The sequence below is a fragment of the Equus przewalskii genome, chromosome 32, assembly GCF_037783145.1.
Source record: "Equus przewalskii isolate Varuska chromosome 32, EquPr2, whole genome shotgun sequence".
NCBI lineage: Eukaryota > Metazoa > Chordata > Mammalia > Perissodactyla > Equidae > Equus > Equus przewalskii.
In genome coordinates this window covers 9,454,390-9,467,289 of record NC_091862.1, presented here as the reverse complement: position 1 = coordinate 9,467,289, position 12,900 = coordinate 9,454,390, and the positions used below count along the sequence as shown (strand labels likewise).

Sequence of the window (12,900 nt, the reverse complement as noted above, 5' to 3'; positions counted from 1 at the left end):
CAAAACCAAAACAAAACAGCCCCGTGGCACAGGGAATGCAGAGGAGGGCTTCTGGAACCTGGGCGGGGCATGGAGCATTTCAGGACCACCACCTGACTTGTTTGTTGCGCGAACTCTCCAGCACCTTCATGAACAGGGTCTCATCTGAGCTTCCCAGCAGCTTTAGGATAAAGTTACTCCCAGCCACAGGGGAAGACCCTTAGACGGAGGGGCTTGCTGCAGGCCCACGGACGGGAGGGAGCCAGCAGGCAGGCCCCGGTGGCCTGGGCTGTTTTTCGGTCCTGCTCCCTGTGTGGACTCAGAAGAAAGGCCCTGGGCGACAGCTGCCACGTGCCTGCTCTTTCCTCCAGCTGCTCCCACTCCGTCTTCACAGCAGCCTGCGAAGTGGAGATGCTACCCCTGGCTTGTAGATGAGAAAACGCTCAGCAGATGAAATACTTGTTCGGGTCACACAGATAATAAATGACGGAAGCTGTGATTAGAATCCAGCTCTTTCTGACTCCTGTCCTTGTTCTCGGACAGCATCCTGCCTCTCCAGGCTAATAACAGAAAAAATGCTTTTGCTGGTTTTCAGAGTCCCAGCTGAAAGACAATCCTGCGTTCTCCATGCTGAACGACTCCGACGATGACGTGATCTATGGGTAAGTCACTGGCCCTTCTGAAGGCTGTCCCATGGGGAGCATTCAGCCTGGTTTGGCATGTTTACTGAACAGGTTGTTTAGTCTTTCTAAAATTATTTTCAAGGTATTATAACATGTCTCTCACCTGGGAGTGTCCCGTGAGGGCCTGGTGTTGTTCCCATTATTCCGGCTTAGGTTGGGTGGTATTCCTTTTGGCTGAACGCCCGCAGGGAGTGATCACAGGAAGAACAGTTCTGTCGGAATGACGCCGCTGCTGAGTGGGGGGATGAAGGAGCGGGCAGTATCAGTTGGCGATAGAGGCTGAGAGAGCAAAGCTATGAAGCGTGTTCTTGTTAGAAAGGCGTGAGCACGTGGAAGAGAAGAATAAATAAAGAGCCATCACAAGCTGAGTGGTATCAGAGGTCTCTCTTGTAACAGGAGTGACTATGAAGAAATGCCCCTGCAGAACGGCCAGGCCATCCGGGCGCAGTACAAGGAGGGGTCTGAAAGCGACTGAGCCCCCGGCGGGTCAGCGAGACGTCGTCGGGGAGCCTGGCGGTCTCCTGCAGCCACCACTCCCTGGCCTTCCCTGGACCTGCCTGTGTTCAGACATGTCTTATAAGCGGAGATTTCCTGGTCCTTATTTGTTTACATATTTTTGAAAGGAAAACCAAAAGTGAGGACAAATTTAAACATCGGGCCCAATTTATTGTTAGAGTGGCTGCATTTATTTGAGAAGAGGTGCTGACAAAAAGTTCAGACAGCCAAATCCTTTTTCGAAGATTTCAGACAGGAGCGAGCTTGTTCTTAGTGGTGAGGAGGCAGTGACTCCTGTTTTTAGTAGAGAGAATTATGTACTTTAAAAAAAAAGTAATTTACTAACTCCAAGTTCATGGCAAGCCCTTAGGAATAAGGTCGGAAGCATGGGATCATTCCTCTTCTTTCTTCCTTGCCCCGTGGGACGGTTTTTTTGACCCTTTAAACTCAAAGGGAAGCCTGTCTGTGTGGCTGCCTCACGAGGGCAGTCCTTCCCCACTGAGCGGCCCCAGCTCTGGGTCACCGGGCATCTTAAGTGACTGTTGACTGTCGTGTGAAACATGTAAGTGATGGCTCATCAGGGAAATGACGGGTGGGCAGGCTCCAGCACGTCACTGCTGCCAACGCAGAGCTGGTGCGCTGGAGCTCCATCAGGTTCAGAAGAAAAGGGTAAGGTCATCGACGAGCTGCTGGCTCGAGGGAGAGGCCTTGCTGCCATAGTTTTCCAAGGGCCTGTGTGCGTGCATGTGAGCATGTGTGTGCACGTGTGTGTACAGACATGAAAATGACTGGATGCCCCTGTGGTTGGGGTGGGGAGGAGGGTATCCATCGCAATTCCAGTAAGTAGTAGTTTCTGCACCTCTGATAAGGATGACACCCTGTAGAGCTTTATTATTTTTTTAATAAAAGCTACACAAATGATTGATATAACATTATAGATTCTTTATTGCCAAAAAGCTTTTCAGTTTCACATTTGGAAACTAGATTTTAGATGGCTTGGGGAAGAACGCCGTTGAGTAGAAGGGGACGTGTTGGGAGTCGCCCCTGCCCTCTGTGTCGCACACAGTAGTCCGTGAGCAGATGACTTGCTCGTGGAAGAGGAAAGTTGTCTGGAGCTGCTCAGTCTGTGGCGTCCTCGAAGGCCCTGGAGAGTTTCCAGTTCGTTTTTGTTGAAGACAGAGTATAGAAAGAAGTCTGGCAGAGAGGTCTCCTCTGCTTTAACTTTGGTGTGCACGATAATGTCTTTCTTGAACAGTTACTGTATGGTCACTGCCGACGTGTCCTGATTTCTGCCATCTCGGCAGGTGCCGAGGTATAGGACCTGACTGTCCCAGTGTGCAAACAGCACCCACGTTTCTTCATCTATGCATTCACTCTCAAATGACCATTCATAGGTAAAAATTACCTTCCACTTTGGCTAGTGCTGGGACCTTCTAGAGGTTCACGAGACTATTCACTATGACTTCATATCTCTTTTTGATTTAAACTTTAATGATAACGTACCTTTAATATGAATTCCATTTATATTTGTTTTTAAAACCTTGTAAATATGAATGTTTGAATTAAAACAACTGTATTGTTGCAAGGGTAATTCAAGTTTACATGGTTTTTACATTTGTAATGGTGTGATTGCTTTTTTTTGATTCTATGTCCTCAGAAGTATTGAAACAAATTTTCTGTTACCAAATTTTCAACTTTTATTAAGACTAACTATAAGTAATTTTATGTAAATTGATTAAAACTTACTTGTGTTGATTAATGTATTCTAGTATGTGATACAGTTTACAAGTTTTAATCATTCTAATTGTCCATGGTTTGGAATGCTCTTATTTATCAGTAAATGTAAAATATTTGAGGCATTTAGTCATACACATTAGAACTTTTTAAACTTGCCTTTGTCCTCTAGTGTAATCATAAACTATGACTGCTATCTTCACTGATGCACCATGGCATCAAGGCAATGAAATGAAAAGTATGGGAGGATTTCTTTGCTTTTTGTAATTAAGTTGGAGATAAGTAAAACAATTACGTAAGTACCTACTTTAGGGGAAAATGTTTTTTTATTAAATCATGCATTTTCAGTTTCTCTTCTCTGGTGTATCGTATATATCAACTTATTACATACTCCATGTAAAATTTTGCTTAAAGTACATAGCATTTAGCATGTATCATATGTGTCATAGGTATTAGTTAAGACACTAAAGTCTGCGGGAAACTTTAGACAGTAGCAAGAAAATTGGTTTTTTTCTTCGAGGGTATTAAAGTTTTGCAAACTTAAATGATCAATTCAAAGGGCTGACTTTAGTTCTTCCGTGATAATGGCTTGAATAACATCATCTTGGACTAATTTTTATACTGGTCCAGTCTAGGGGAACCTGGAAGATGACCACAGGATTTCAGTTTCCCTAGGGAGAGCTTCATTATCCATGTGGATAATAGGTCTGCTTGATTTATTATTAAATCATTACGGCAGTGAACGGACGCAGTTTTCTCTCTCTTCGCCCCATTTGAGAGGCTGGAGAAGGGGAGACATGAACTATATTTAAGGTTTGTAAGGTTGTTCAATTACTGTACATAATTACAGATTGCAAGAAAAGCTTAGATTGTGTAAACCCAGCCCACTAAATGGGCAGGTTACAAGATGAATGTCACCAGCCTTGAGTATTTCATGAACTATTTACTGAAGGTACGGTTATGTTAAATAGGTTATAATGTGGTAACTTACTTTCACAGGGAAAAACACAGAAGCTCAGAGAAGGGATGATTCAAAGGGACATCTAGTGAAGACTAGGCTTAAAACACTAAAGTATATTTAGGTATTTTGAGGATTTGAGAAACTGGTTGCCTTAGAGGTTAGACTTTTGAAAAAAAAGATACAAATCTTTTCCCCAGGCCAAAGGGAAGTGGCTTTAGTCTGTGACATCTTATCCTGTTTATCTTGATTTGACTTTAGATAGCCTGGTAACTATAATACCATACTATGAAACAGAAGGATTTTCTGCTACTGAAAACTGCCTTTTACAAAACGCCTGTAAATATTTGTAAAATAAAACAACTCTAAGCTCAAAAGGAAAGCTGTACATATGTATTAGATCTTGGGGCTGTCAGTGAGCACAGTAATGTCGATGATAGAATGATCATCAATCAAAAGTGAATAAATGCTTATTTATGGCAAACTTACACTTTGGGAATGGCTTCATTCTGAGACTGCCTTTCTGGTACATGTCAATAAATATTTAATATTCCATCCTCCTATATATATCTGGATTTGCTTGCTCTCTGCGTGTGGTGTTATTCCAGCCATTCTAACACGAGTGCTTCAATAAAGGGCTTTAGGGACGAGCGCTGGCTTCTCATTTCAGCAGGTGGACACACAGGGGTCTCTTTATCACGGTGGCCTGGGGATGAGCACTGAGGACGAGGTCACCAGACCAGAGTTTGGGGCCCATATCTTCACTTACTTGGCTCTTGGATATGACTTTTAATCAGTCAGACAACCTCCAAACACATTTTCTGATTGATTGAGAAATAATTGTTATGAATACAAAATGAATGATGTGAAAGCAGCCTGTCAGCCCTAAAGTGCTAAAACTTCTTTTTGGTGATTGCTACTAAAAAACAGAGAATGTGGGAGTAGCTGTAGTGTTGCAGATTTGTGCCATGCGTGAGAGTTAGAGCTCTCTGGCTAACAGGAATATAAATCGGCTTGCCCACGTCCCACCCGCCAAGCTCTAGAAGAGGGAAACCTAAGACTGAAGGCTGGGTGCCCTTTCTGACTAGAAATCTAATCAGGACACAGCAAGCCAGCAGGATCCTGGTCCCATGAATGAAATTAGCAAATCACTGTACTGAAGAGGACCAAAGCCTTTTCCTTTTTCACAGTTTTATAGATTCCAAAGCTACTACCTAAATATGAAGAATTCATTTGTGACACTATTTAAGACCATCAAGAAAAACACAAACTTTAAGTTGGAATAATTTATTATTCTAACAAAAGTACAAAGTATGGAAAATTAGTGTGTTTGAATCATTTCAGAGTAGAGAAAGTTTCACACCAACAGATTTCAGTTTTTAGCACCTTTGAAAAGAAACATTCAGTTAAGACAAGTGGCGTGCAGGCCTGTGCCTGTGGTGGCTGAGTCCTCTGAGTAGGGTGTGTAGTTCGTACAACAGTGCGGCCACTCGGTTCTTCTCTGCATTTTGAGAGTGCCACAAAAAACACACTTAGAGAGAATGAGAAAGGTGTTCACTGAATTCATGGCTGGTGGTTAGAAGATGGAAGAGAAAAGCTGACAAAAGGAGATCACGGCTGGACGAGGTCAAATCGAGAGCCCGAAGGCGCTGACGATGCAGTACATGCTCTTGTTCTCCCACCGCACGGTGCAGCTGCCTGCGGGACGAGGGAGGCGGGCGGGCATTGGACATCAAGAAAGCAGGGGACCCGAGCTTCCCCTTTCTCCAACTAAGGCCAAAACACTCAAGTACTTGCCTGTTTATGGTACACAAATGAAGAAAGGTGGCAAGTCTTTTCCTATGAGTGTATTAAAAGGTGACTCAAATAAACATGCATTCAGACATGCAACATGCAAGCACAGAGTTCATAAAGGCTGCTCTGACTCATCCAGATCTCAGCAGGGCCTTGGGGGAAACACCCACGACCAGGCTCCACAAGACAACAGACACCTACCGTCAGTAGAGCTGTCCCAGAAGCAAGAACTCGCCGTGTGTAATCCCGCTCCATTCTTCTGCATAATTACACAGGTCACTGCGATTACAACAAACTTTTATTAGAGAAATCTACTTGGCAACACCAATTTCTTTCTGCCCACTTGTAGCATATGTATGAAGATCGTGTGGTTGACGTTCATACTACAAATGACAGGGGTAGACTGTCTGGTCCCACGACACTGACAAGCCCACACTTCCTTTCCTACACCGCACTTGTTCTAAAAGCAGCTGATCTGAAAGGCTGTGGAGTCTGTGCCATGCCTGCAGCTGGGCCAGCAGCCAAACAGGCCAGGTGGGCGGTCACCTCCACAGGTGACCCACTCCTCCTGGGAACTCTGACGTTAGGCACACACTGCCACACTCGCTCTCTCCTGCTCTGGACGGCCTCTGATCAGGAAAGCACCACCACCACCATATACAAGAACAGAAATCCATTACCAATGTATTTAAACGGTTTTCCCAGCTTGGTAAGTTGGCTCAAAGTCTGTTCCACCACATTTGTGGTCCACTGATTGACTTTGCTGTGCTGGTAGGCGTTGCCACCGATTGCACTTTCTATCGCCTAGAAAACAGAGCACATAGGGGTCACTGTAGGCAGACACACCCAGCACCGTCCAGGCAGCCCTGAAAGGCAATCACCCTGACAACTGCTGAATACAATTTATATGCACTGCAGGCTTATTTGTCTCCAGGACTCCTCCGCAAACGCACCTTTTGTTTCACAGTGTACATTTCATTCAAGTCAGTTTCATAGTGTTTTTAAAGATCCATAATCACATAGGCTCTGTCATATTTCTCAAACACTTTGCCTGGATGCAGTGTCCACTGTTGCTTTGAGTACCTGGAGATGAGCAACACACTTTTCTCCTGAGACTAGAAAATATTTCACTCTGCCTGCTCCTTTCTTCAAAGCAGAGTAGATGTGGGAATCTTTATCAGCCGTCTGTACAATGGACAATGTACAAAACTGTCCAGATAATCATGTATTCAAAAAATACTTCCTTTATCCAACACTGCCTGGGAATATGTTACCACTTAGTGCATTTCTCAGATAACTAAAGAACAACTCTGTATATTCCAAAATTTATTTAAGTTTGTGATGGATTTTTTTCTCTATTATAAAATTCCTGGTCCTCTCTTTCTGTGTGGTGTTCTGGGGAGGGTTCAGCTGTGTGCTCAAGGTTACTCAGGTCTGTAATGCTCCCTGCCCCTACTCTCGTTGAAGTTTATAGTCAGGACAGTCTCTTTTATGATTTTCTGGGCCTCTTATGCTGATGCAAGTGTGCCCGCTTCTAAACAGCTTTCTTCTTTACCTCTTTTTAACTTGCTGTGCTGGAAACCAGAAAACTGAGTTTTTATGACAGCTTTGATCTAAAATGAAAACATTCAGTGAAGGCCAACTTCTGTCCTCAGACATGCAGAGAAAACTAGTCCTGGGATCTGAGTTGTGCACCTTGGTGATAGATGGGTCTACCGCCTGAGGCTTACGCCCAGCGACCTTGCTTTTGAGGAACAAAGAGCTACCTACGGTCACACGCTGATTTCTGCCTGTAGACATTCCTTTTTATCCCAGGACTTAAGAGTTCACATTCAACACTTGTCATTTGGTATCCTGTTCCCTCTACCCATTATCACAGCTCGTTTGCATCCTCTGCCATGTCCTGCTCCCCTCCCCAGCTCAGGGCATAAAATGGGGCTGGTGGGGGAGGGTGGGGGAGGGGGACAGAAGCTCCCAGTTTACAGGGACCAGGGTATTACTAGATCTGGGGATTGTCAAAGAAGGGGGAGCTCCACTCAAGCTCGACCTCGAACTCCGGCAACTCTGCACACACACTCTGAAATTCACTGTTTTTCAGGGAGGGAGGAAAACCTCCTCCAATTTTGGACCCACCTAAATCTACTAGTACCCAGTACTTAAAATAGCTCGAGTGCAGAATTAACTTACTGCCAGGGGCAAAAACGCTGTCGAGGCTGGTGAGACAAGTGACAGTAACACCTCAACACCTGCCATGTCACTTCATGCCTCCACAGGGGCTGGAAATTCAATTGTCCTTGCTGCCTGGTAACCAAGTCAAAGGTAAGGCAGACAACTAGCAACGCTGAAGGGGCCTTTCTAACAAACCAACTCCACTTCTCCCAGCTCCAGCGTCATTCCCCACCTTCCTGCTCCCCACTGGTTCCATAGGAAACACTATATTTAGTAGAAAAACTGTGAGAAGCAAACTGTTATAGATCCTGCAAAGGAACCAGAAAATCCTGCCTGATGGTGAATGATGCATACGGTAGAACAAAGTCATTTTGCTTTTTGATGTTGTTCACAAAAATAGCTTGCGATTCTTCATCACTCTGGCATTAGTCAGTAATTTGCGTTTAACAATACTTTGCATTAGTGTCAATTCTAAGTGACATACATAACCTCAAATGGTAAAGATCATCTAGTGACTTCCTCCTAGCCAGTGGCTCCCCTTCCTGGGCCCCATCTCCCCGGGGAAGGGATGCTGACCAGGAACCCCCTTCTGGCCTCGCTCCGGCCCCAGCTCCCCCAGCCCTCTGCCTAGTCCAGTGACACCGCCCCCTTTCAGTCCCTCAAACACGCCCCCCACGCTCCCCCCACAGCCTGCGCACGTGATCCACGGCCTGGGACGGGTGCCCCCCATTTCGCTGAGTGAACCCTACTGCTCCTCATTCTCCAGATTCCAGCTCTGAAGGGGCCCTGCACTCGCTAGGTGGGCCGAAGCCCCCACAGCGCACACACTGGCATTGGCCACACGGAACGATTTGATGTCCGTCTGCCCCTGCCCCATACAGTAAACTCTTTGAGGGGCAGCCCCCTGCAGGCCCCCTCAATATATATTTTTTGAACAAATGAAGGACAAATATGCTTTTCTGTCTCCCATTCTCATCATCTAAGCGAGGTACCACAGTCAATAACGCTAAAGTGGGTAGTTTCGGAATGCAAGAAAAATGAAGAAACGAGTAAGCCCCAACGGGAGCACCAGCTCTTGAGTAACCAGAAGTTGTTCAGTTTCTTTTATACTCACTCTTTCTTCATTAAACACTGGGATATTTATGTGTATACTATGAGTCTTTTATGCTAAAAGGTTATAGAATCGAGCTTTAGTAACATTCAATAATAATGCTAGTATAAAAAATTTGCTGATTTAAAATCTATAATTTACATAATATGGGAGTAATTCTTATCTAGATATTCACTGAAGTAAAACCTGTTATTTGAAATGCCCAAACACACAGGCTCAGTTGAAACAATTCCAAGACAGTATTTAAAACACATTATTTTCACTCATATAAGCCATTAACCAAACATTTAAAAAGTACTTCTCCTCTTACCTCTTTTACAATGTTGCTCACTTCATCTACCACAAAAGCCGTCTGTAAGGAAGAAAATCAGTTAAGTTCGATCGATTTCAAAGATCCATTTCCATGCGTTGATTAATGCAAATTTAGGTAATGATCCTAAATTTAATCGTGCCATGATCCAAAAGACTGACTTCACTTTAAACCAGAATTCCGTCTCTCAACCAGCTGCTAGGATCATTAACAAACACAGCAGCTTCATGCATTACTTGACTTTGGTGGAAATTAACCGACGCTTTCCCTGATGGAAACTGATGAGGAGGCTTGAAATTTTGTTTTGTTTTTTTACCACCATTAGTGGTAAAAGTTACAACGATTACACTATTTCCTGATAATTATTTTTCTTTCTCAATGCTGTCCTACTTCAGGACTACACAGCCAGCTGCTTGCACAACTGTCCACCAGGGAGTCAGGATGAGCTGGGGGTGGGCTGCCAGCCGTGACCTAGCGCCAGCAATTTATAAATGGTCTTTTTTTTCTTTCTACATATGGTACATTTGAATGGGTACAAGGTTCCGTCTGAGTCCTGGGAACAGTCCTTAGCTGTAGACATGACGCCCCGCCCCCCGTCAATATGCATCCTGGAGGAATAAAGGCAGAGGGCCCTGCTCTGGGCAGCAAGTCCTCCCTGCGGGGCGGCTGACCACGGCAGCCCTGTTCTAGCGATGCGCCTTTCCTTCCAGGAGGATCCCGAGGCGACTGCCTGAAGCCCTCTCACTTGCTGTACGCAGAAGTCAGCCTTGGAGACGAAGCCAACTCACTTTGGTAACCAAAGTTTGCCTTATCTTCGAGAATAAATCATTCCTGGACTCCAGTGATCCTAAACCATACAGGAAAGTGCCTGTATAACTTTCCATGGGGTTAAAGAGAATAGGGTGAGGGCATTTGAATGGACTTTGAGTTGAAAGTAGAGAAGTTGTACAGAATCCATAGGGCAGTTCAACGTCTACAGAGAAGATGAACAAGGAGTTGAGAAGAGAGTTACAAAGGCCCCGGTATCTATATGAAGTCAGAGGATGTGCGGAAAAGGCTTGGTTCAGAGGCTGTCAGTAGGACTGGCAGGGACAATTCAGTAAATACCTAAGGCACACCTGCTAGAAAGAAGAGAGTCCTGGTGTCAAGCACTCAGGGCTTTATCTCCTATAGAATGCTGGCCACCACAGCCCTTCTCTTCACAGATGTGCACCAGAGATCTGGCATAAGGAAGTCACTGAGCCACCGCATTGGCGCGCACCAGAACTAGGACGCAGAGTATCACAATGCCAGGATTAAGGGCTTTCTCCTACACTGTCGTTTCCTTTTTTAAAGTTTTACTCAATATTCCTATAATACAAGCCATTTTCCAGTATCACATTAGTTAATAGTTTACAGGGAAAAGCTCCTGTCTACTTTCAATAGCTAAAAAGAAAATAGTTGACAGTGGCTGCTCCTGAACCATGTCTTCTCATAATTATTCACTTGGTTGCCACCAGCTTCCAAACACTAAAGATGATACTGCCATAGAAAGTGTCCGCTAGTTAGGAAATCAGATCAAAACTGAAACTATAGAATCGGTCCTTAAGCCTTAGATATTTTTCCTCAAAACATTCCTGCTTAAACAATTTCAAAAATTGCAAAGTAGCAAACCTTACAAAATTTATCTACAGTTTTTATTTTGGACATGCTGCAGAATACATAGGACTCAATCTATTTGAATTTCAACAAGAATAATTATTTAGCAAGAAATAAAAGGGCAACTATTCTTCTACAGTAGCAGCACCCACCCGCTGTAGTCCCTGAATGCCTGTTAGCTGGAAGGAAAGCCCCTCTAACAGCACACCGTTACAATGAACGTCTCCTGCTTGGCAAATCGTTATATGCTTTACCCTGCTTCTTCACTGTGGCAATAAGAGATTATTTTTTTCCCACACATATGAGCTGTCCTACTGGCACCTCAAACAAGCTGAAATGAAATATAAGTGATGGTGGCCACGGTGGACCGGCCTGGAGAACACGGTGCAGAGCGGAAGACAAAGGCGGAGTCTCCTCCTGTGCACGTCTACATCAAATCCGTGATGGACAGGACCTGAGAGAGGTGCCTGGAGGTGCGTGTCACGCGTGCATGTCACTCTGGGTTCCCGGGTTAAAACATCAGGCAGCAGACGCACGAGCGGCCTTGGGTCTTCCCCACCCCAGGACGCGGAGCATCTTTTCCGGGGTGGGGGTCTGCATCCCGGAAGAAAGGGGGCGGGGCCCGGGCGGGGCAGGGATGCTCCCGGCGCGGCCGCAGGAGGAGGACGTCCGGGCTGCGGAGCCCCACCCGGAGGACGACAGGACCACGCCCCGCCCGCGCCCCACCCCCTGGCAGGGACACGGAGCCCGGGGAGGCCAGGCCGGGGTCACCGCCGAGCGCTGGGCAGCCTGCGCCGGGCCCGGCCGCCGCCCTCGTCCAGACGCGGCCCGGGGGCCCACACACGCCCCTGGCTGCCGCCGTCCACCCGCGCCCGCGGCTTCCGGCCTCCACCCTCCCCAGCGCCGCGCCGGCCGTTACCTCCTCCCCAGCCTGGTAGTCTTCCATCTTTCCTCCTGCGCGTCGCCACCGCCTCCCTGAGCAGAGCGCACTGCGCAGGCGCGCTCGGGCCCCGCCCCGCGCCGGCCCCGCCCCCGGATCGCCCGGCCCCGCCCACCTCGAGGGCCCCGCCCCCCGGGTCGCCCCGCCCTTCCCTGGCGCGTTCGGGACCCGCCGGGGACTCAGAACTAACACCTCCTCCCGTCTTCCTGGAGGTGGCGGTTTCCGTGGTAGCCCGGTCGCTCCCTAAACCGCCGCAACGAAAACGAAGCACGTGTACAAAGCCCAGTCCAGGAGGGGAAGTGTCGTCCGGGCCCCTCCCTCCAGCTTGTACTGTGTGCGTTAATTTGAGCACTCGGACGGGCTCGGACACCTAGTAACAAACTGTAAAGTGATTTCTGAACGTGATGGGCAGGGTGAGACTCGTTACAGTCCCCCTGCAGGTCTAGGCTGAGGAAACTAGCTCTCTGAACGAAACCTTCCTTTTGGGAGGTAAAATGAGAATTTTTCCTTTAGCACCGTTAAAAATAAACCATTTGGGGTGGAAAATTTTGTAAAATGCTGCACACTCCCCGGCTGCCTTACCAGAATGACCTACACTTAACGTGTCTTTATGAAAATAAGCAATGGCACTGGGCTCCGGTACCGCGCCTTCCAGGAAGGGCGGAGGTATGTGCACCTTCCCGCCTGGACTCTGAGGCTAAGGTCTTTGACTTTGGGGGCTGCTTCTTCTGGTTTGACCACACCCTTGAAGTCAGAGTGTCACTTCTTACCTCTCCAAAGCCCAGTTGCTAAAACCCACTTCCCAGCCCCTGAGAAGGGGCGACCACAAGCCCAGGGGCTTGGTCGAATTAGGCTGCTGAGCCCACATTCACTCCATCAGCAACCCTTGTTGTTTCTATTCTTCAGAGTCTAAGTTCCATCCAGGCCAAATCCATTTATTTACTGATGTATCTCCCGCCCCTTCAGTTGTCCCTGGCGCACAGTAGGCACACAATAAAAATGTATGAATGGATGAGTGATTTCCCCAGGCGTTAGTTCTGCCTCATACCCAGCTGCGGAGAATTGGGGCGTGGAGGAGGATGCAGTCGG

The 12,900-nt window shown here is 46.7% G+C and overlaps 2 protein-coding genes across 5 annotated transcripts in view; one reads left to right on the top strand and one right to left on the bottom strand.

The window, feature by feature from the left end:
* Positions 1-4,412, top strand: part of TMEM181 (transmembrane protein 181) — a 73,208-nt gene extending 68,796 nt beyond the window's left edge. For all 3 annotated transcript variants that reach the window (XM_070602858.1, XM_070602857.1, XM_070602856.1), the window contains 2 exons: positions 575-641; positions 1,059-4,412. In XM_070602858.1, coding sequence (XP_070458959.1) covers positions 575-641; positions 1,059-1,137 — 146 coding nt within the window. In that variant the 3' untranslated portion in view covers positions 1,138-4,412. The remainder of the gene's footprint in view (positions 1-574; positions 642-1,058) is intronic.
* Positions 4,413-5,120: 708 nt separating this feature from the next.
* On the bottom strand, positions 5,121-11,906 carry DYNLT1 (dynein light chain Tctex-type 1). 2 transcript variants are annotated; one of them, XM_070602859.1, is made up of 5 exons: positions 11,791-11,905; positions 9,234-9,275; positions 6,324-6,447; positions 5,845-5,922; positions 5,121-5,547 (listed from the first exon to the last, which is right to left on the bottom strand). In XM_070602859.1, exons 1-5 carry the CDS (start codon positions 11,815-11,817, stop codon positions 5,477-5,479), a joined length of 342 nt encoding a protein of 113 aa, XP_070458960.1. In that variant the 5' UTR covers positions 11,818-11,905; the 3' UTR covers positions 5,121-5,476. The 2 variants fall into 2 exon arrangements, with proteins under 2 accessions (XP_070458960.1, XP_070458961.1); XM_070602860.1 differs by lacking the exon at positions 5,121-5,547 and having other exon boundaries at positions 5,847-5,902; positions 11,791-11,906.
* Positions 11,907-12,900: the final 994 nt, after the last annotated feature.